This window comes from Gossypium raimondii, chromosome 1 (assembly GCF_025698545.1).
Source record: "Gossypium raimondii isolate GPD5lz chromosome 1, ASM2569854v1, whole genome shotgun sequence".
In the NCBI taxonomy this organism is placed as follows: domain Eukaryota; kingdom Viridiplantae; phylum Streptophyta; class Magnoliopsida; order Malvales; family Malvaceae; genus Gossypium; species Gossypium raimondii.
In genome coordinates this window covers 34589367-34614110 of record NC_068565.1, presented here as the reverse complement: position 1 = coordinate 34614110, position 24744 = coordinate 34589367, and the positions used below count along the sequence as shown (strand labels likewise).

At 32.5% G+C, this 24744-nt stretch overlaps 2 protein-coding genes and 2 long non-coding RNA genes across 4 annotated transcripts; 3 read left to right on the top strand and 1 right to left on the bottom strand.

The window, feature by feature from the left end:
• Window positions 1-4522: 4522 nt before the first annotated feature.
• On the top strand, window positions 4523-6327 carry LOC128039717 (uncharacterized). The gene is made up of 3 exons (XR_008194186.1): window positions 4523-4759; window positions 5229-5315; window positions 6102-6327. It is a non-coding gene; the product is annotated as an uncharacterized LOC128039717 (long non-coding RNA).
• An 8670-nt stretch (window positions 6328-14997) lies between these two features.
• On the bottom strand, window positions 14998-16938 carry LOC105785676 (pectinesterase). The gene is given in 3 exon segments (XM_012611795.2): window positions 14998-15686; window positions 16060-16635; window positions 16638-16938. Coding segments are annotated over 3 exon segments (1566 nt in total).
• Window positions 15565-17262, top strand: LOC128042420 (uncharacterized). The gene is made up of 2 exons (XR_008197799.1): window positions 15565-15711; window positions 16216-17262. It is a non-coding gene; the product is annotated as an uncharacterized LOC128042420 (long non-coding RNA).
• A 4659-nt stretch (window positions 17263-21921) lies between these two features.
• On the top strand, window positions 21922-24051 carry LOC105786981 (pectinesterase). The gene is made up of 2 exons (XM_052633419.1): window positions 21922-22801; window positions 23177-24051. Exons 1-2 carry the CDS (start codon window positions 21922-21924, stop codon window positions 23863-23865), a joined length of 1569 nt encoding a protein of 522 aa, XP_052489379.1. The 3' UTR covers window positions 23866-24051.
• The last annotated feature ends 693 nt before the right edge of the window (window positions 24052-24744 follow it).

Sequence of the window (24744 nt, the reverse complement as noted above, 5' to 3'; positions counted from 1 at the left end):
TAGTTTGGGGATTTGGCAGCTAGAACTAGTAGAGAATGCTCTTCCAAATGAGGTCATAATGGAAATCTTGGCTAACCAAATACCTCAGAGGTTTACGACTCTTACTTTTGGGGTCACGAAAGCAGTGGTAGGTTCTCGGTTGGTTCAGCTTACTCTGCTAACCGAATCGAATGGTACCATGCAAAAGGGGGTGGGGGGGGGGGAGACTGGATTGGATATGGAGGCTAAATTGTCCAAACCATATTCGTTTCTTCATTTGGTTGGTGATCGTTTAAATACAAACCAAGTAGGAGCTCGTAAAAACACGACTATAGATGATTTGTGTAGTTGTGGTACTGAGGTCGAGTCCATTGACCATAATTTGAGATACTGCTCAATAGCAAAGGAGATTTGGAGTGAAATGAGAGTGATGGACTTACACTTATATTTCTTTAGTGTGGAATTTCGTATCTAGATCTAGCATAATTTCCGATCAGATCGTGTGATGTCTTTAAAAGTCCCTTGGGACGTTCTTTTCACAACCGTACTCTTGGGTTTATGGAAGTGCGGAAATAGAAGGGTTCTTCAAGGTAAGATACAAGCTGCGGTGGAGGTGTTATATCGAGCTCGATTTTAACTTCAGTGGAGGGTCTTATCCAAGATTATAATGGTAGTTGAGTTTGTTGAAGATTGGCAAGTCTGATAGCTGGCGGAATTATGGGGCAGTAGAAAAGGGTTGCAATTGGCCAAGTCTCTCGAAGTGCATAGCCTCATTGTGAAACTAGAGGCGAGACTGGTGGAAAAGGTGTTATAAGAACGTGATTTTTTTATTAGGTTTCATTTTGTAAAATAGAAAAATCATTTGTTAATTTTTATTGATTTTATACCAAAGTATAATAAATAAGAATATCTTTATAGTAAATAACCCTGTATAAATATATATTTTTTAATTGAGTTAATATTTGATTGATTCGTGATATCAAATCAATCAAATATTTTTAATTAATATCGTGATAGTTAAATTTATAAATATTTTAATTCTTTTCTTAATGGTAGCGAAACGTATTCTTTTTAATCGATCAACATGGATGAGGTCTAATTGATGCGGATATCATGAAGTAATGTAAAGTGTAAACCAAGTTTATCAAAGGAATTGAAAGACAGGAGGTGATGAGTGAAGTTTCGTTAGGATGGGGCCTCAAGGTAGTGAATAGTTATAAAAGAAACTAATAGTGAAGGTTTAAGTGATAGGGATGACAAAAACTTCGGCAGCAAGTGTTTGTTGAGTGCGCTCAACTCTGTTTTATGAAGCGCTAAAACTAAATAAACTTTACTTTCTCTTTAGACTTATACGGTAAAATATACCTAAACTCTCTTTTTTAGTTGTTACTTAAATTTCATTGTTTTTACAAGTAGCATTTAAATTATATTCAGTTATTTAAATTATTCCTGTTACTAAAAATAATTTTAAAATATAAAGTTTATTTCCTTAAAAATTATAAATATATTTTTTTGTTCTTTACCTAGAACTTTGATGATGAAAATTTTAAGAACTTGTTAGAAAATTTATCCAAACCTAGTTTTCGACGAAAAAATTCACATTCCACGAGTTTTTTTCTTTTCTAATCCATGATTTTGATCTTTTCTCATTCGGTTCAAAACTCAGTATATTGTTTTCTTTAAAATAAATTTCTCCATTTTTATGCACTTTGCATAAAAAATTAGTCCTCAATAAACCTTTATAATAAAAAAACCCAAAATAAAGTATGAACTCCTAATATTGTGAAGAAGTTAAGTAGAAAAAAAATTTAAAGGATTGTAAAGAAAAATTATCTAACCATTTAAAAAAAATCTGACAGTTAAAAGGTACATAAAAAGACAATAAATAATTGTGGGAAGGAGAAAGTGTAAAAAGAAAAAAAGCTTTTTTAAAACAATAAAAAATTTTAATTTAATTTAATTTGATTTGATTTGTTTTTTAATTTAATTTAATTCTTTTAATTTAACTTTAATTTAAAAGTCTCACTTGTCACAAAGTGATTGATTAAGAAATTTTTTTTAACAATTAGGGTAATCTGGGTCAAAGAGTATATTTTTAGGTACCATTTTAAGTAGTGAAGTATAGTTTAGGTATCATTGACTAAAAAATTAGGTACCAACTTGTGAACATATATGGTTTAGGTATCATTTTGTAATTTAAGCCTTTGCTTTATTATTACTATTGTGATTTCACACTTCATGTTGGGTTAATTATTTTTGAAGTTTATAACGTAAAAATTTAGAAGATACAATAGGTTCTAAGTTTTGTGCTTTTCCTATATTTGAGATTTAATCCTCATACTAGTGGTAGATCTAGGGACTAAGTTTTTGGGGCTGGTAAAATTTTAAAAAATTCAGGAGTTTAATGAGAATTATTTTAAAATTTTGGGGTCTAACTAAAATTTTAGATTTTTGTGAGACAAATGAGAATTTTTAAAATTTGAGGCCTAAATAAATTTTTTAAAAACTTCAATGGAGAAATAGAATTTTCCAAAAAATTTGTGGGGCTTAAATAAAATTTTCTAAAAATTTTAAGGAAAAAATTTAAAATTTTCAATTTCTCTAGGGCAGGAAGGTTGATTAGGCTCTTGCCTTTGCTCATACTTTTATTTTAGAGATTTAGTCTCTAGTTTTCAAATTTAAAAATTCAAATTCAGTTATCAATGCTATTAAAATTCTTTTATTAAATTTGTTAGTGTGATATTTTGAAAAAAACACATAGTTATATAATAAAAAATATTATAATGGACTTGAATTTAACAGATAATTTTAATAAAGTTAACAAGTTTTGAAATTCACATAAGCAAAATATTTAGAAAAGTTGAGATACCAAACTAGGTCAAATATTAAAGAATAAGTATTAAATCTCAAATTTAAATAGAATATAGGAGTAAAACTGAAATTTAATATTATATAAAAGAAATTAGAACCGAAATAGAGAAAGAATGGATAAGTGTTATGTAGTAGTATATGTTATGACTTATCACCATCATCATTATTATTATGGGAAGGGCATATCTAACCTTCATATCAATTCTTAATGATGAGACTAACCATCTGCTAAATGTGAACTTCTCAACGACAACACTTTATTTTTTCTTTCAAAAAGTGTAAAAGAGTAGGAGGATTATCGACCAATGATGAATAAGACTTCCCATTTTCAAGTTGCAAGTTTTGTGGCTGACGGTGGACAATTGGATTTATCAACTTCAACAATAGGATTTAATATTTTTCTTATCCCCTAATTCCATATTTTTGTATTATAGAAGATAACAACTCTACTTTTAAGATAACATCAAGTGGTCATAGCAAATAGACCCTTAGGCAAGCTTTTGCATTTCATCTTCTTTAATCATGTACTTCAGTGAAGGAAAACATAATATTCGACCACCCAAATTCACATATTTATTATGGTACCTTCTCTTTTTACCCTTACTTAGATGATATAAATATAGGTTAAAATATGTTGTGAGTCCCTATACTTTTTAACATTTTAAAATTTAATCTCTATATTTTTATTTTTAAAACTTAATCTCTTTACTTTTTATATTTTAAAATTCAGGTCCAATTGTTAATATTCTCAATTTTTTTGTTATAGTAACTGGAGTGACATTTAGAAATAAAAGAAACTACTCACTTGGTAGTAACGTAATTAAAAAGTGACGTTGTAATTAACCGAATTTAACAAATAATAATAATAGTGTTAATAGTTAGATTTAAATTTTAAAATTTGAAAAGTAAAAGGATTAAATTCTTTTAAGATAAAAGTATATAAACTAAATTATAAATACAACACATTTTTATTTATTTTGTTATTAGTATATTTGGTAGCAAGTGTGGATATTAAGCATCCAATTTAAAAGAGAGAAAAGTAAATTTTATAATAAAATCATAGATAAAATAGTTTTACACTTTTATAATATTTTGTATAATTAATATTTAAATAATTTAATTATTAAATTTATCAATATAATTATATTTGTAATGTATTTAAAATTTCTAATCGATATGATGTTTTTTTTTATCAAATCAACTAGTGGCGTAAACAAGTGGGTTAACAAAGTTCTATGAACCTCCTAAAAATTTAAAAAATTTTCTTAGTTTTTAAAATCTTGTAATGCCTCAAATTTTTAGATTGTTAAGTGTGTGTAATTGTTGAGTAATTTACTTTGGTATGGTGGTTAAGTGCCTTGGAGGTAAGCTTTGGGTTCTATGTTCAATTCCCTTGTGTTAAATTTTTCTATCCGATTTTGGCTTTATGTTAAGCTTGAGCCTTAGGTGTAATGGCCTAAATTCAAGGTTATCGGAACAGTGGTTTCGGGACCACAAATCCGATGAGGAAAAATTTATTTTTCTTATATTTTTATGGTCTATGATTTCACAGAATGATTTTGTGAAAATTTCGTTCGAAAATTTCGACGTTTGGGCACTCAATTTAGTCAAAAGGACTAAATTGTAAAAAGTGCAAAAGTTGAGTTATACATGTTAGAGGTGTCCAATTGTTATGAAACTTTAAATTGGAGGTCCTTATATGGTAATTATACCATTGGTAACTTGGTAGACAAAAATGGACATGAGATAAGTGAAATAGAAAATTTTTAAGTTAGGGGCAATTTGGTAATCTAGTAATTAAAATGAATTAAAAGGGAAAAAGATGGCAAAAATCATCATCTTCTTCATTAGGACGAAATCAGCAAGGGGGGAAGCCATAGTTAGGGTTTTCAAGCTTCCAAGCTCCATAGTAAGTGATCCCAAGTCCCGTTTTTAATGTTTTTTACGTTTTTGGAGTCCTGGTAGCTTAATTTAGCTTATTCTAGCAATAATTTAACCTAGGGTTTATATTTGGAAAAATACCCATAGGTGAAAAGTGTTTATTTTGATGTTTTATGATAGAATATGAAGCTAGAAATTATGTTAAACAACTTTTGTTAGCCGATTTTAAGCAAAAACGAGTAAAACGACATAATCGGTAAAAATACCTAATGTTCATAAGTACATGTTAGAGTGGGAATTTGATGTTGGCATAGAAGAGAAAAATGTTCATCATGTCATAAAACATAAGAATAAGGGATGAAGTTTAATTTCCGAGCCTTGGGTCAAAAATGTAATTATGTAAAAGTTTAGGGGCAAAATTGTAATTTTGAAAAAGTTAGAGTCAATGGCTGTTTTGTTGAATGTGAGTATTAAATAAGTTAAATTTGCTATTTTAGATCAAGAAGAACGAAACTCGAGGTTAGACAAAGGGAAGAATAAAGTTGAAGACTAAGTTGTTGAATTGGACTATATTTGATACCGAGGTAAGTTTACGGTAAATAAATGCAATATTTCAATATTTATTATCAATGCTGTTATTTTCCAGCAACTATGAATTTATTTTATGAATTTATTTGATGATTATCTAAGCATGAAATGATAGAGAATTAAAATTAAAAGTCCCGTTGATACATCGGGATGGTATCGGATACGAATGTCATGACATTTGGGTAAAGAGGTCCCATGTAAGACCATGTCCGGGACATGGCATTGGCACCGAGATGAGAGGTCCCATGTAAGACCATGTCCGGGACATGGCATTGGCACCGAGATGAGAGGTCCCATGTAAGACCATGTCAGGACATGGCGTTGTACCGAGATGAGAGGTCCCAGTAAGACCATGTGCGGGACATGGCATGGGCACCGATATGAGAACATCCCATGTAAGACCATGTCTGGGACATGACTTTGGCATGTTATTATCAGAAGAGACCCGAGTATCCTTATTATTCCAATGTAGCTCAACGGGCTTGTAAACGAATCATGTTCATGAAAGTTCAGTTTAAAGCATAAATGGCAAGCTCAGGTAAGTTGTAAGACTTAAGAACTTATTATACTATCAATTGATGTTCAACGATGCAGCAAGGATTGAGTAAGTTATGCACACAAGTATTCTAAGTAAACAAGTAAGAGAACTAGTATGAGATTAACTAAAGAGTAAACTAGAGATATAGACATTGAGTTTAATTATTTAAGTTAAATATTGTTATTTATTTGCTAGTAAACTTACTAAGCTTTATGCTTACTTCTTTTATTTCTTTCTCTTATAGTATTGCAAAGCTACTTCAAGGATCCTAAAGAAGTCGGAGATCGTCCACACTATCAACCACAACTGCTCGGTATTTTATGTCAAAACACGTTTGAGTTATGGCATGTATAGGGATTTAGTTATTTTGTATGTTTGTAATGATGATTTTGCTAATGAGTGATGTGTAAGTATTTGATGATGTATGGTCATTAAAATGGTTAAGGATGAAGGTGTTTGTTGTTATGAAAGATTAGGTGATAAATTATGCATGGAAATCATGAAAGGATAAAATTTGGCAAAGAAATAGAATTCAGGTAGCACAGTGACGTGACTTTGAAAAATCACCCAAGATAGTATAAAATGAATTAGAGGGTTAATGATATATGGAATTAAATCTTGTTGAGTCTATTTTCATGGAAAAATAACGGTGTAGCGAAAGGAATTTTATATTTTAAGATATGTGAATTTTCGTGAGACAGGGTCAGAACAGTTTTTGGTGTCCCCTGTTTTGAGTTTAGAAAATCATTAAAAATTGTACAAAAATGGTTATGAGTTATAGTTTATATGTATAGATTTCTCATTGAGTTTATTTTCTGTAGAAACAAGTAAGAACTTCATATGAAAATCCTACAGTGAGAAAACTTATTTTTAGTGACTAGAGGTCAGGGAAGTCAGGTGGTGAAATAGGGGAGACTTTAACTAATAAACTTTACTAATTGGCTGAACCAAAAATTCTAAAAATTTTATGGTGAGTAGATATATGAGTCTAGTTTCAGGGAAAATTTACGGAATTAAATTTCGAGTTTTGTAGCTCAAGTTATAATTAATTTAGTAACTGCTGCGCGATTGGACAGTTTTGCTGTAAATAGTTAAATAAATTTTCAAACCTAGTTTTTATGCTCCGAATTGGTAAGATAAGCTAAGTAATGCCTCGTGCTCGACTCCGGAAACGGTCTCGGGTAAGGGGTGTTACATTAGGACTTAAATTATTTTTTTGTTGAATTATAACAATGATGAACCTAGTGGTTTAATGGTTAAATTTTAGCGGATTTTGGGGTTTTTAGTTCCAATCTTAGTATGAGCATATGTAGTATTTTTGTTGCTTGTATTTGTTAGTAGTTGAGTGCTTATTGAATTACAAAAGTCTGGTGGTTGGGTGATTATAGGATATTTTATTTTTTTTATTTTTAATTATCAGATTCATCAAATTCTTAAAATCCCTCTTTTCTTTTGCACGTCCAACAACTTCTCTTCATAAGTTATCTCTCTTTTTCTTGTTTGTTTCTTCTTCTTTTTGAAATTTTCTTTTTCCCATCTTCTCTTTTTTGTTGGCACTTGCTTTCATCCATTCTGTTTTCCCTTGTGTTTGTGCATGGTGTTGTTAATATGATCGAAATTCTGAATGTGGTGTAAGTTCGTCGAATTATTTCTATTCTTTTACTTCGAAACTGTTTTTCTTTGAACAAGATAAGACTTGTGTTATGCGTAAACCTCGTTTCTTGGTTGTGATATACGTTCTTGTGTTTTGACTACGCGAAGGGGGTGACAATCAACTTCCTCCAGTGGAGTAGGCTGCAATCAGGTCTCTGATTTCTTGAGTGGTAAGCACTTAACTTCTGTTTAGGGGCTATAATTTTAGGTGAAAAGTGTGCTATTTTGGATGGGTTTTGAGAATTGATGGTTATCGTTGATGAATAATTGTAGGATTTGGAGTGCAATTATTGTGCGGTCAATCAACTATTCTATCAGGTGGGTGAAACTAACCCAATTATTGTTTGAAACTTGGAAAAAATGCGAAACAAGGGCTATGTGGAGCACACGGTCGTGTGAAACTTTACAGACCATGTGGGTTGGCCGTGTGGACCACACTGGCTAGGTTTTTGGGCTGTGTGAGCCACTTTGGAAAATTTTTAGGCTTGATTAGGGGTCAGTTGAGGGACTCAAAATTTGGGTCTATAGGCATCATATGAGACCGAAAAAGGGCAAGTTTTAGCATATAACAATATATTAATAAGCTTATCAGGTATGTTAACTAAGATATTCTAGAATTAAATCATATTCTATGTTATGGCCTATATGAAAATATGTGTGTATGCATGTAATATGATATGTGATATAAATATGTATGATGTATGATATATGATTATGATATGCATGTGTTTTGGGGGTGGGTTATGATATGACAAAAGAAGTGTTATACGACAGTTCTACTGCAAACATGACGGCTAGACCAGAAATTTATGTTTGTCAGCTCAAGTGCATATATATGAGTGGCACACCACCACATATTAGTGTGATTGGTTGGATAGACTCTTGTAGTCTTATACGGTGTGACTAGCTGGTCGAAGATGGTGTGTAACGGATGGGGGTAGGAAATGATTTGATATGATATGATATGATATGATTTGATATTACATTATATGTCATGATATGATAAGATACGATTTGTATAGAATCTAATATGATTTGAAATATTAAGAGATATCCTATGAGACGTTCCGTTAGTTTTGTATGTTTGTACTGAGATTACAGGTCTAAACACACACTGGGCTTAAAGCTCACGCCTTTTTTTTGTTTCATTTCAAGTGATCCTCAGACTTAGGATTGGACAGCGACTTTAGAGCTCGAATTTCATATTTTTGGTTTAATTATTATGGATTTTCTTTTTGTTTAATAGGGACATTTTCAGACATTTCTTTTGGGTTTTACAGACTTACGGACATTATAAGTTTTGTTTAGATTGTTAGGATCATTTTGATGTTTACTTCTAACACCCCTAACCCGTCTCTGTCGCTGGATTAGGGTTACAGAGTATTACTAAACAATTAGAAACATTTGTACTTTATATCGTTCAATATTATAATCACATCATAAATCATTCATATACATGTATACTGTCTTTAAATCGAGCCCTCAAGGCCCTAAAAATAACCTAGAAACAATTTGGGACCAATTTGAAACAGTTTCAAAAGTTTAGGAAAAAGATGCAAAATTTGCAAAACAGGGTCACACGGCCATGTCACATGCCCGTGTGTCAGGTCGTGTAACTCTCTAAATTTCCCCACATGCCTGTGTGCCAGGCTATGTAACTCACTAACTTGCACCCTAAAAAATTATCAAATGACACACGGTTGAGTCACACGCTCGTGTCTCAAGCCGTGTGGACCCAAAATTTACCTATAATCAAGCCATTCCAAAACCATGCCATGCATAAACATTCAACCTATTTAAGCAAACTATAAAATGGACCTAAACAACGTCTAAACACACATTAATATACCATTTCAAGATCCTAAATCAACTAACCAATATTTCCATGCACAAAAAATTCATTCTATATGTGCCTAAAACATATCATAATTGACCATTTCCAAACCAACATCTTGTGCCAAAATGCCATACACAACAATTCTCAAAAATGACCAAAAAGACTTACCTAGCAAGCATTATAAGTCCATCAATCCTTCATAAACATCAAGATAAAAACATACCAAAATACCATTACATAACATCCTATACATGCCATTATAAACCTAAGACAAAATGTTCAAAAACTATCGAAAATGGATGGATAGTGTAACTTGAGTGTCGATCCAACTGTCCAACCTTCAAAGTATCTACAAGAACAGAAAATAACACAAGTAAGCTCATTAAAGCTTAGTAAGTTGATGTACAAAAACAATAAATCTTACCGAAGTAATACAATAAATCATTCAATAATAAATCAACTACATGTGTTCCCTGTCATCCAAAATCACAACCTGGTGAATTGCATAGTTCAATTTAAAGCTCAAATACATGTTATAACTATAAAAATCACTAAAAAAGTTACAATATAGAGATTTAAGATCTTATGAATGACTTACAAATATGAGTACTTAAAATTTCCACCCAAAACATGCCAATCACTTGTAAGAGTTAATTCTTCTGGTAACACGCTAGACCTCATAAGAGCTAGTTGAACCAAAAGCACGCCAAAACAGGGACTACAACACGAGAGTTCGCAATAAATACTGAACCTCGGCCTGCTCAGGAAAAATATATATATCACTCCACAACAATCTCCACTCCAATCCCCTCATAACAGGTTATAATTCGATTGTACTTTATCTCGCATTCATTCGCTAATTTGTGTTGGCAAATATGGGCATCAAAGATGAGACATATTATGAAGGGTATAAGGAAAGTTTAGAGCAGCGATAAACATGGTCAAAACCCATAAGAAAGAATTGTTTGATAAAACATAGTTATGGCTAGTGGTTATGACCACCGACAGTTAGCTCAGAGAAAACAAGGCATTGGCTTTTCCTACGAAATTTAGGGAGTTTTGCATCTGCACACAAAATCTATTTTTCCCAAATTTTAAAAAGTATTCTATGAATATCAATGTACAAGATCTCACTAAGTTATTCTGAACTTGTAAAAATTACTGCTTGTATGTAGGGTAGATGAAAACTCAATGAGCAAGTGGAAGGACCAACCTAGACACTACCAGATTCAAGTGATGGGCATGGTAGCTGTTTCATGTATATAGAGGGGCGTCCTTAGAGGCCACGCCTTGAGGATTAATTAAGTTTATTGTAGTAAAATATTAAGTTTTAAGTCATTATAAATAATTATTTTTGTTAAATAAAGCAGGACAATTGTAGGGATTGAAAACTTGTACAAGATAAATTATAATTGGGATTTAAATCTTAAATATGATGTTATCTTTGGAATTGACTAAATGCTGATAGGTAGTAATGGATGTACCACTTGATACAAATTAAGGCGATAAGTAACCGGGCAAAATTTTGTTAAGTGACTCGGGTTTCTTGTGACACTTGGTACCCAAACCCAGCGATTGGGTTAGGTATAGGGTGTTACACGCTATGCCATATTGATCTCGCCACTAGGCCACTCTCCTAATCCTCACCTGAATCCTCTATATCATGAATAACTTCCTCCCATAATAGCTTTGATTAATAATGCTTATTAAATATAGCATCTTGAAAACTAAAATCAACTCCAAACTTTGCCCCACTTAAACTGTTATTTTGTTAGCTTTCATCATCAACCATCACTACGTAATCACTATTCCGTGACCTTTTCATCGCAGGACTACAATCATATAAGTAAAGTTTAAATTTTAAAATCCTAATTCATAACAATTTGAGAGTTGGTTGGTTTTTTCTTGGTAAATATATAGTAAGTTACAGCTGGACCTAGTAACTATTGCAATAAAAACATCGATGAACACGAAGAACTTGTTTATACAATTTGAAATATTTATGTTTTTGGGGTCATGCTTAGAGAGTTAATCCACTATACTTTTTGAAAGTTATGCCTCACTCACTCACAAAGTAGCATCCTCACTTGTATACTCTAATCAGGATCACTCTCCTCTAAGACTTTCCTCTTAAAAGCTTAGATGTAAACTAGGTGACTCATTTTTCTTTTTACTAGAGACTCACTTAAGTTTACTTTACAATTTTTTGCACTCCAAATGACAATTCCTTAATAAGAAAAATGAAGTGTTTTCACTTAAGTTAATTGGAGTAAATTACGAGTTTGCTAATAATAAATATAACTAAAAATATTATTATCCTTTAGGCCGTGATTTTTATTACATACCAATACACTTAACTTACCCCCTAATTCACTTTAGTCATTTGAAAAATAACTAAAATTCATTCGAGTCTTTATCTCTTTTTAGCTAAAATTTTCATTTCCCTAACCTCACCCTTTTCTTTTCTCATATTTGTCATCTCCTTTCCTTTATCTACAATGTTTTCCATCACTTTCTCTTCAGTAACGTATTAAGAACACAAAACTTTATATAACAAAACTCTACTTTAACATAATTTTCATGTTTTTTCTACAATATGAAGCTTTAAAACAGGACAAAATCTTGATGTTCTTACCTTGTCCTATTGATTTCAAGCGTTAGATTGAATTTCTCTCTCCTCTAACCTCAATTCTCTTGAGTGCAAGATGATATTCGTACTCATCATAGTCTTCTTGTCACCTTTCCCTCTTGGAGGTTAAGGTAATTCATTTGATTTCTAGGTGAAAATGATGAATTTTGATGAAAAGGACAATATTCAATAAAACTCAACTTCTTTTTCTCCCATGGTAAAAGGCAACATGGAAACATGATGGATAACTTTTTCCATCTTTTTCATTTATTTATTCATTCATTCATTAATAAAAAATCTAATAATAAAATAATTATAAAATATTCCAACCAATTAACTTTCAACACCAAATAATCCATAATTATTACACTTTAATAATTGATATTTATTCAATTTAAAATGTCCATTTTGCCCTTGAAATTTCTCAACATTCGTTTTGAGCCATTACTCACTTTTGTAAATATTATAATTTAATCCTCTCATTTATCTACTTATTTAATTTGGTCCTCATTCACCAATTTGTTTTATATTTTAGTCTTTTCTTCCTTTTGAATATTTTCACTTTTGGTCCTTTAACTTTTCCATATTTATGTTTTAATCCTATAAATTTTGAATATTTACACTAAGGCCTCAATTATTTTCACATTCTTATGGTTTAACCTCAAGCTTAAATTAATATATCATGTCATGCTTCTTAATTCAACTTCTTTTATCATTCGTCAATTTTCTCTTTTATTGATTTTATACATAATTTCATTAAGAGTCCATCCCTCAACATTTTAAATCACAATAAAGAAAAATATGGATGGTTGAAAAGTTGTATTCATATTATCAATCTACTTATAAATTAAAAATTATGACAGTTTTATATTAAAAGCTACCTATATTTCTTTGGGAAGTGTGCAATTTTAAAAGTTAAAAAATGTGACAATTAAACATGTGAAAGTCTACTATAAATGGAATAGTTTTTTTTAACAACAATTTCACTTTTAAGACAATGATGCCCATAATAGATGTCAAATCTTATACACTCATCAATCAATTCATCTTCATGTTGGAAAAGTCTTAGAAGCAATGGCAAAATAAATAAAATGCAGTAAATATTCATAATTATTTGAATTAATTAATCGATTGGTTGGACCAATTAAATCAAGAGTTAATCAAGTATAAGTTCAAAATTGTTTTAAATCAATTGGATTACAATTAGTATGAATCAATTTAAATAAAATTTTATTATCTTTTAATATTTTTAATATTATAAATTTTAATAATTTTTAATTAAATTGTTTTTCCTTTTGGAAGCAAAAGAAATATTTAATTGAATTTTTAATTTTAATAATTTTTAATTGAATTGTTTTAATCAGTCCCATTCCTACGTCAAGATTATCATTTTCTTTTCCTTTCATGGTGCGTTTTAAATATAGATATAAATTTAAAATATATTATGTTAATCTATATTATATTATTTTTGAAGACCAATAATATTATACTTATATTTGAATACATGTCAAATATATATTTTGTGGTCAGGTAATGTTAAAAACTAAAATAAGACTCGAACTCTGCCTCATTCAAACCATTATTTAGTTCACTCTCATCTTCAACGAGCGCTACATAATCACCATTCCATGACCTTTTCATTGCAGGAGTACGATCATATGAGTAAAGTTTGAATTTTAAAAGCCTTTCATAACAAATTGAGAGTTGATTGGTTTTTGCTTGATAGATATATGGTAAGTTGTAGCAGGACCAAGTAACTATTACAAGTAAAATAATGATGAACAGTAAGAAGGTCTATACAATTTGAAATCTTTACGTTTGTGGGGTCTTACTAAGAGAGTTAATCCAGTATACTTGTTGAGATTTAAGTCTCACTCACTTACAATATAGCAACCTCACTTATATGCTTTAATTTGGATCACTCTCCTCTAAAACTTTCTCTTCTTTTTACTAGAGCCTCACTTAAGTTTAGTATATAAATTTTCGCACTCCAAATGACAATTCTTTAATAAGAAGTTAAATGAACTAAATTACGTGTTGTTAATAATAAATATTGTTATGCTTTATTTGATAGAGACAATTTCGAAATTTACCATTTCTTAAAAGAAAATGTTGAATGATTTGTTTTGTGAGTGATGGAATGGAATTAAATGGTTGACAAAAGAGATTGGGGTGAGAGGGTGTAGAAAGATGTGGGATAAATATTTGATGGAGCAGCCACTCTAAGAGATGTTTGGCAAAGTGAATAGAACATTCTTTTCTCCTCAGGGTTGGCAGGCAAGTGTTGAACTTGTTTTGTGGGATACAAAATAAATATGAGTGTTTGCAGTAAATGATAGTACCTCCAAAGGTATAAATATTGGCTTCAAACCCTAAAACATGTCTCATATAAGTGCTAATGGTCTTGAGCAGCATTTTCATTGGTGGAATATCATATGGTGTTGTCCCTTATCCTTCCTTTCTTTATTTTGGATATCTATTCATTTTCTGAATTTATTAAGATATAGTGAGCAACTTCTTGTGCAAAATTACATATTCCTAAGGTGGAAATATGTATATTTAAAAGGATGGTATATTTGAACTTAGTGTAATATTATTAAGAAGACTTAGAAAGAAAGTCAATGCATTTGGACGTGAAAACAGCTGGCGGCGGCTGTTTCCTTCACTATCCCTGTCACCGTAATCTATTTTCTTTTTTTGCCCAATAATCCTTCACACGCGATTAATCAACCTTTTTTATGGCCAAAAACGTTAACAATGTATTCCCACTTCCTACGCAATATTATAGTCGATATAAATACCAAGATTTTCATATAAATAAATAAAAGTCTAAGTATTTGAGCCAACGTACTTGTTCTTTTATAAATACAACAATTTCAGCATGATTTATTACACAACCCCTTCTCCTCTTTGACAAATTCAACTATATATACATAGTCTTTATCACAAAAGCTATATGACAATCTTAAATACAGGGTTACTTTGGTATTTAAATTTTTCCTAATGTTGAAATCAACAAATTCACAGTCCGACGTCAAATGGCACTCCAGTCCCCGGAATCCATGCATTTCCAGCGAGAAAATTACCAACAGTGAATTTTTCGGCTTCAACAGCATCTATAACATGGTATCCACCCCACTTTACTCTCCCCCCTGTGCTTGCACCGACGCCGGTGTTCATATGCTCAGCATAGTAAAGACTACTCAAACCAAAATTCCCACTCCATGGTAACCAACCTTCTGCCTCGATCAGTCCATCCAAACCAGTCTTCATAAACACAGTTCTCGAGTATTTTTGCCATGGCCGCCCCAAATAGTTCTTGAATGAACCTTGAACGGCCCTCAGGTCAGACGCCGCCGTCACACGTGAGTTGTGGACTATTATCCCCGTATTCTCATTTGGGTCGGTTCTCGCTTGTGCTGTGATGGTGTTTATTTGGCTGTTCATCGGTCGTCGGATGTAAATGTTACAGTTTTGGAAAACGGCGACGGCATCACCGAATATGAAGTCTACGGTTCCATAAATGTCACAGTCGCGATAGAATTGGCGTTGGGAATAGACGTATAAGGTATCTTGGTAACCTTCGAAGCTGCAACGGTAGAAGACTGAGAAATCAGAGCCGGAGCGGAGGGCCACCGCTTGGTGCTTTTGGGGTCCGGCGGTGTTCTCAAAAGTGATGTCACGAGCTATGAAGCCATCACCAACGACGGCTGAAAGAAGAAACGAACGAACGATGTGAGTAATCAAATGATAGGTTGAAAACAAGGAAAAAGAAAAAGCACTAATTTTTTTCTCACGTTTTTACTGTTATATTTTCTCCTTTTAGTTGTGTAAAGAACTGTGGTGTTGGTGAAATGGGAGACATAAAAATATCCAACTAATTAGAAAAAAAGATAGTCGTGTTTTTACTATTCAAAAAAGAATAAAAGAACAAATTGAGTGTAGATAATTTGCATGAGTGTGTTTTAATTTGTTATTCAAATCATGTTTCTTTTCCTCATTTCTCCTCTTAATTTAGGATAACTTTATGTTTTTGTCTAAGTTTAGAATGTGACTTTGAAATAATTTATACATGTTGCTTACCAAATGTTGCTGTGCGAAAAGTTGTCGTAGTTTGAGCATTCTTATTACCAGTAACAACCGTGGCACCAATTCCATCTCCAATTAACATGATATTTCTAGCTGATCTTTGAATATCAACATTCTCATTGTAAACTCCAGCTTTTACATGTATGACAGTTCTTTTGGCACCGCCAGCCGCCGCCACCGCCTCTGATATAGTCTTGAAGTTGCCAGAACCATCTTGAGCCACCACAATGTCAGCATTTAACGGTGCACCGATTTTTTGCAAGAGCTTTCGGTCGGCACCGGAAAGCCAAGTGGGGAATCCATGAGCAAACAGGCGTCTATTGCCAACTTGTTTAGCGGTAACACTAATAGTGGGCTTATTGATGGCCAGGGAATTGCTAATCAACTTGGAAAAGTTGGCTAGCATGGGTGGTAAAGTTTGTAAATGAGAGGCCAAGTTGAAGTCAATGAAGCCGTTTTGACAAGTTTGATGGTTGGCAATGGCAGCACTTAACCAGGTTTGAGCATCTAATGGACTGTTGGTGCTCTTTGATCGGTTAAGATGGGAAATGGTGTTCTGGTAGAGCTCAAGCAATCGTTCCAAGCCAATTTGGCTCGCTCATTGAAAGAAGTCAAGTCCATGGTAGAGACGAGGCGATGAGCTTGAACCGCTTGGTTTAGGGTGACCTGAATCGCAAGGTCACGGAAGGAGAAGCGGGTTTGATCAAGGGCAAGGCTTGATGTTGCAACATTAACACCATTTCCCATGAAATGGTTGCAGACATCGGGGTAGGGTGTTTGGGTACATGATGTTATTGTAGCTGCAGCGTTCCCTAGGGGAACACAAGTGAAGAAATAAGTAATGAGAAATGGTAGGGCAAGAAGCTTATCCATGAAGACGATCAGTTTTAGCTCTAAAGTTGGGAATGTTTGAATTGATGAAAAGAGGGGGAGGGAAGAGTGGTTTATATAGAGCTACAAAAAAGTGGGAGAAAGCATGAATTGTGAAGGGGGATCAATTTCCTCATTTGCTGGGGCCTGGGGGCTTGCTTTGTGGCTCAGGGCATTTGTATGGTTTGTTTCTTTATTTTATTTTGTTAATACTATGGACATAATAAAAAATATATTAATAATAAGAGGGTGAAGACATTGACTCATAAGTCTTGCCTATTTCTAACTTTAGACACTTGGGTTTGGTATAAAAGAATTTTGTTCCAACCTTTTCTTCCTTAATTTTAACACCAACCAGTAATTTAATTATCTTTGACTTGCTATATAGTTTTTTTATGCATGTCTCCAACTCCTATTCCCCATTCAAAGCAATTAGGCAACCAATAGGATACATAATCATTCCATTGACCACGTGGAGTAGGATATATTATTAGGATAATCTTTTTGTTTTTTTAGATAATCTATTCCATCCTCAGGCTTCAAGGCTCTACTTCGATTTAATTCTAGTTAAACTATTAAAAGAATAATTACAAGGCTCACACATACTGTAATATATAAATCAAACAAAATTCGTCGGTAAGTGTTACCAATGGTTTTCACTTTTTTTTGGTTGAGTTAATCATATGTTTGTCCTGAATTATAGTAAAAAAAAAAAATTAAATGTTCAAATATATTTTCTAAGTCTTTATATATAGAATTTAATCCTAATTTATCTCTACTTTTGGATTTAAAAATTTAAATCTAGTTGTTATAAGATTGATACTCTTTATTGTGGCCTTTTGAAATTTTAAAAATAATCATGTAATAGTAAATATGATATTAAAAATGATTATATGGGTTTTCTTAAAAGCAAGTATTTTTTACTTGGAAGTTATAATTACAATTATTATTTTCTTTTTTCTCTTAAGACAAACTATAATGGCTGTGGATTATGATAAGTCTATATTTGACATGGCAAACAATATAATCCACTAATTTAAAGCTTGTTTGAAGGACCCTGCCTACAATTGGACCACCACTAGTATTTTGTCCATCAAAATTATAAAATTAAATTGCAACATTACTATTGACTTAGTTTTCATCATTCTGTCTATTTCATTTAAGTTCCCTCTTTCGATTTATTCATGGTTAAACTTAATGCTTCCAAGCTCAAGAAAGAGGCTAATCCTTCAGTGTATTTCGTTTTTTCAGAAATATAAAAGTTATCACTACAACAACAACAACCAAAAAAAAATCTATTTTATAATTACAGACAATTGTAGTGCTATCAAAAACCATTCATATTTCATCGTAAATATTTGATACCTAATATTTATAATTGCTCTTCTTAATTTAGTGAAACAAAAACAAGGAAGGGCGTGGAAAGGGAAAGAAAATATGAATGCATGTTATGTATATTCGAAGTGAGATATGAGACCATATATATCCCTAAAGTTCAAACAGGGCTCGATAGTCGTCGTAACGTCATTGGATTTTCCGTCAAAGCATAATATGATAAATAACATAATAGCATTTAAATCAAGTACATTAAAACACTATTTAAACTTACGAATAGGGGTGAGCATTTGATCGAATCGAATCGAATCAAAAATTTTCGAGTTAATCGAGTTTTCGAATCTCATTTTATCATCCTAACTTTATTTGAAGTTTTCTCGAATCGAATCGAATCGAATATATTTGTTCGAGTTAAATTTTAAAAAATAATTTTGGGTCCTTGTACCCATCATAATAAAATTTGTCCACCTTAATCAAATTTTTTATTAACTTTCATCACCTCATAATTTATTTATTAATTTTTTATATACTGGTTAGCTTCTTTGCTTACTTAGTTGTTTCAATTATCTTGATTCTTGTCACTATGTATTTTGGAATTAAAAAATATTAAATGTAAAATATGATTTTTTAATAAAAGTTATTTTAAAAATAAAATGTGAAATTGATACCAATATAAAATTTTAACACGAATATTTTATGGCATAATTAATAATTCAGTTTTAATATAAATATTCAATATGACTAAACAATTCAATAATATAAATAACATAAAATGTGAAATTTAATTTAATAATATAAATAGTAGATATAAATAAAATTATTACTATTTATGTTTAGTGATTTTTTTTTGGATAATTTTGATTTTTTATTTGAGAGTAAAGGGTGAGAAGTAAAAGTTTAGGGGGAAAATAAAAAATTTTGGGGAATAAAAGTTTGAGGAAAAGTAAATAGGGGGAGTAAAATTTTGGAGGGAAAATATTAAACAAAAAATTGGATGGGGGGAGGGTTTGGGGTAGATGAGAGGTGGGATGGGAAGAGAATAAAAGTTTTAAGGGAAAAGTGGGAGGGAGTAAAAATTTTGAGGGAAAATAAAAGGTTTTGAGGGTTTTTGGGAGTAAAATTTTGAGAAAAAGTAAATGGGAGAGTAAAATTTTGGTGGGAAATGAATTTTGGGTAGATGGGGGGTTGGGAGGGGAGGGAAGTAAAAGTTTTGGGTGGAAGTGAGAATAAGTAAAAGTTTTGAGGGAAAAGTAAAAAGGTTTGGGAGTTTGGGATAAAAATGTAAAATATTATAGTTTGATATTCGAATTCGAAAACTCAAATGAGTAAAAATTCGAGTTGATTCGAATAACTCGAAATTCGAATTTTTTTTGCGATTTTTTTCGAGTCGAATCGAGTTTTGCTCACCCCTACTTACGAACTTACCTCGATCACAAAAATGATGAAATAGGATCGACTAGTCCAATACTTTATCTTTCCCTCGATCTAGACCCGTTCGAGGCTTAACTTGATCTAAATAATCAAATTCAATCTATTCAATATTCATTCTATTCAATTCAGTCCAAAATACGTACTTTTGCAAATTTACACTTTTACCCCTAATGTTTTAATTTCTTTACAATTTAGTCCTTAATCCCGTAATTTGAAATTCATGCAATTTCATCCACGATAAAATTTCTGAATGAATTTTTTTACGACCCTGCTAATATGTCATAGACACTAAAATAATAATAAAATAAATATTCTCACATTGGATTTGTGGTCTTGAAACCACTGTTCTTATTTCACTAAAAACGAGCTGTTACATGCTATAACCTTTCATTGATTTGTAGTTTTGACACTAGAGGCTTCCTAAGGTATACACTCACCGGTAGCCACACGAACCATCCTTGGTGAGCACTAATAGTGTGGACATCCAATTTGATCATTGTTCCAATCAACTGCCTAATTGCTCGAAGAAGACAATCTGAATAATACCCTTCAGGTAAACCCGAAAGCCTAATCCAAACGGCTTGGTAATCAACTTCATTCTTGGCCGTTGGGAAATCCAACGATCATGGATGGACAAATAGGTAATGTCCATAAATTACCCACAACCCCCTAACTAAGACCCTATTAAAATCTTCCCCATCTTGGAATTTGATAAAAAAGAAGAAGTAGTTATTTTCCAGATCCATCATTTGAATTAGATAATTAGGATTTCACAGTAGAGAAATCGTATTTAACAAGGCATTAAACCCTATTCTTTTACCCAGCAGCTTCACAACGATTGTCCTCGCCATCTTACGACCAATATACTCTTGAACCTTGTTTGAAAACGTTATCAACAGAACATCATCAACTACCTCTGTAACCACATCCCCTTCTTATAGTTCAAACTCCTCCTCCATGGAAACATTCTGCGTCGGAGTCGGTGAGGCCCATGTTAACATTGATTTAAATGATACCTTAGTAGTATTTGAATTCTGAACCTTCTGTCCATTCCTATTCACTGTTGGATCATCCATATCTGACAAAAAATTCGATTTTGTACGAACTTTTTTAGTCGCCTGACCTACACCGCTGCTTGAACCCGAAGGGTTTAAACCCACCGCAAAATCCACCGTCGACAAAGTATCAATCATGGTTTTATCAATCTCAACTTAATAATTCTTTTTTACAGAATTTAACTATTTTTATCTAAAATAAATATTCCCCTTATTAGCTTTTAATGTATAATTAAAGTTGAATAGTTTTTTTACTCTTTATAGATATAATATATATCTAATATATACTATAAAAGGGTTAAAAAATTGAAAGAGAATTCAAAATATCATAACACTTTAAATCTATGGATTTGTTCCATATTTTACGCTAATGGATAAATACTTATATATATAATTGGTTTACATTTAAATATTGATTTTAAAATGATTAATGTATTTTCAAAAATATATTTGAACATTTAATTTTTTTTTACTATAATTCAGGACAAACATATGATTAACTCAACCAAAAAAAGTGAAAACCATTGGTAACACTTACCGACGAATTTTGTTTGATTTATATATTACAGTATGTGTGAGCCTTGTAATTATTCTTTAATAGTTTAACTAGAATTAAATCGAAGTAGAGCCTTGAAGCCTGAGGATGGAATAGATTATCTAAAAAACAAAAGATTATCCTAATAATATATCCTACTCCACGTGGTCAATGGAATGATTATGTATCCTATTGGTTGCCTAATTGCTTTGAATGGGGAATAGGAGTTGGAGACATGCATAAAAAAACTATATAGCAAGTCAAAGATAATTAAATTACTGGTTGGTGTTAAAATTAAGGAAGAAAAGGTTGGAACAAAATTCTTTTATACCAAACCCAAGTGTCTAAAGTTAGAAATAGGCAAGACTTATGAGTCAATGTCTTCACCCTCTTATTATTAATATATTTTTATTATGTCCATAGTATTAACAAAATAAAATAAAGAAACAAACCATACAAATGCCCTGAGCCACAAAGCAAGCCCCAGGCCCCAGCAAATGAGGAAATTGATCCCCTTCACAATTCATGCTTTCTCCCACTTTTTTGTAGCTCTATATAAACCACTCTTCCCTCCCCCTCTTTTCATCAATTCAAACATTCCCAACTTTAGAGCTAAAACTGATCGTCTTCATGGATAAGCTTCTTGCCCTACCATTTCTCATTACTTATTTCTTCACTTGTGTTCCCCTAGGGAACGCTGCAGCTACAATAACATCATGTACCCAAACACCCTACCCCGATGTCTGCAACCATTTCATGGGAAATGGTGTTAATGTTGCAACATCAAGCCTTGCCCTTGATCAAACCCGCTTCTCCTTCCGTGACCTTGCGATTCAGGTCACCCTAAACCAAGCGGTTCAAGCTCATCGCCTCGTCTCTACCATGGACTTGACTTCTTTCAATGAGCGAGCCAAATTGGCTTGGAACGATTGCTTGGAGCTCTACCAGAACACCATTTCCCATCTTAACCGATCAAAGAGCACCAACAGTCCATTAGATGCTCAAACCTGGTTAAGTGCTGCCATTGCCAACCATCAAACTTGTCAAAACGGCTTCATTGACTTCAACTTGGCCTCTCATTTACAAACTTTACCACCCATGCTAGCCAACTTTTCCAAGTTGATTAGCAATTCCCTGGCCATCAATAAGCCCACTATTAGTGTTACCGCTAAACAAGTTGGCAATAGACGCCTGTTTGCTCATGGATTCCCCACTTGGCTTTCCGGTGCCGACCGAAAGCTCTTGCAAAAAATCGGTGCACCGTTAAATGCTGACATTGTGGTGGCTCAAGATGGTTCTGGCAACTTCAAGACTATATCAGAGGCGGTGGCGGCGGCTGGCGGTGCCAAAAGAACTGTCATACATGTAAAAGCTGGAGTTTACAATGAGAATGTTGATATTCAAAGATCAGCTAGAAATATCATGTTAATTGGAGATGGAATTGGTGCCACGGTTGTTACTGGTAATAAGAATGCTCAAACTACGACAACTTTTCGCACAGCAACATTTGGTAAGCAACATGTATAAATTATTTCAAAGTCACATTCTAAACTTAGACAAAAACATAAAGTTATCCTAAATTAAGAGGAGAAAATGAGGAAAAAGAAACATGATTTGAATAACAAATTAAAACACACTCATGCAAATTATCTACACTCAATTTGTTCTTTTATTCTTTTTTGAATAGTAAAAACACGACTATCTTTTTTTCTAATTAGTTGGATATTTTTATGTCTCCCATTTCACCAACACCACAGTTCTTTACACAACTAAAAGGAGAAAATATAACAGTAAAAACGTGAGAAAAAAATTAGTGCTTTTTCTTTTTCCTTGTTTTCAACCTATCATTTGATTACTCACATCGTTCGTTCGTTTCTTCTTTCAGCCGTCGTTGGTGATGGCTTCATAGCTCGTGACATCACTTTTGAGAACACCGCCGGACCCCAAAAGCACCAAGCGGTGGCCCTCCGCTCCGGCTCTGATTTCTCAGTCTTCTACCGTTGCAGCTTCGAAGGTTACCAAGATACCTTATACGTCTATTCCCAACGCCAATTCTATCGCGACTGTGACATTTATGGAACCGTAGACTTCATATTCGGTGATACCGTCGCCGTTTTCCAAAACTGTAACATTTACATCCGACGACCGATGAACAGCCAAATAAACACCATCACAGCACAAGCGAGAACCGACCCAAATGAGAATACGGGGATAATAGTCCACAACTCACGTGTGACGGCGGCGTCTGACCTGAGGGCCGTTCAAGGTTCATTCAAGAACTATTTGGGGCGGCCATGGCAAAAATACTCGAGAACTGTGTTTATGAAGACTGGTTTGGATGGACTGATCGAGGCAGAAGGTTGGTTACCATGGAGTGGGAATTTTGGTTTGAGTAGTCTTTACTATGCTGAGCATATGAACACCGGCGTCGGTGCAAGCACAGGGGGGAGAGTAAAGTGGGGTGGATACCATGTTATAGATGCTGTTGAAGCCGAAAAATTCACTGTTGGTAATTTTCTCGCTGGAAATGCATGGATTCCGGGGACTGGAGTGCCATTTGACGTCGGACTGTGAATTTGTTGATTTCAACATTAGGAAAAATTTAAATACCAAAGTAACCCTGTATTTAAGATTGTCATATAGCTTTTTGTGATAAAGACTATGTATATATAGTTGAATTTGTCAAAGAGGAGAAGGGGTTGTGTAATAAATCATGCTGAAATTGTTGTATTTATAAAAGAACAAGTACGTTGGCTCAAATACTTAGACTTTTCCAACATGAAGATGAATTGATTGATGAGCGTATAAGATTTGACATCCATTATGGGCATGGGTGTCTTAAAAGTGAAATTGTGTTGTTAAAAAAAAAAAGTGTAACTGTGATTAGTCTCATCAACTTGCTAAAATTATTCCATTTATAGTAGATTTTCACATGTGAAATTGTCACATTTTTTAACTTTTAAAATTGTCACACTTGGCAAGGAAATATAGGTAGCTTTTAATATAAAACTGTCATAATTTTAATTTATAAATAGATTGATAATATGAATACAACTTTTCAACAATCCATATTTTTATTTATTGTGATTTAAAAATGTTGAAGGGATGGACTCTTAATGAAATCATGTATAAAATCAATAAAAGAGAAAATTGATGAATGATAAAAGAAGTTGAATTAAGAAGCATGACATGATATATTAATTTAAGGTTGAGGTTAAACAATAAGAATGTGAAAATAATTGAGGCCTTAGTGTAAATATTCAAAATTTATAGGATTAAAATATAAATATAGAAAAGTTAAAGGACCAAAAGTGAAAATATTAAAAGGAAGAAAAGACTAAAATATAAAACAAATTGGTGAATGAGGACCAAATTAGTAGATAAATGAGAGGATTAAATTATAATTTTTACAAAAGTGAGTAATGGCTCAAAAATGAATGTTGAGAAATTTCA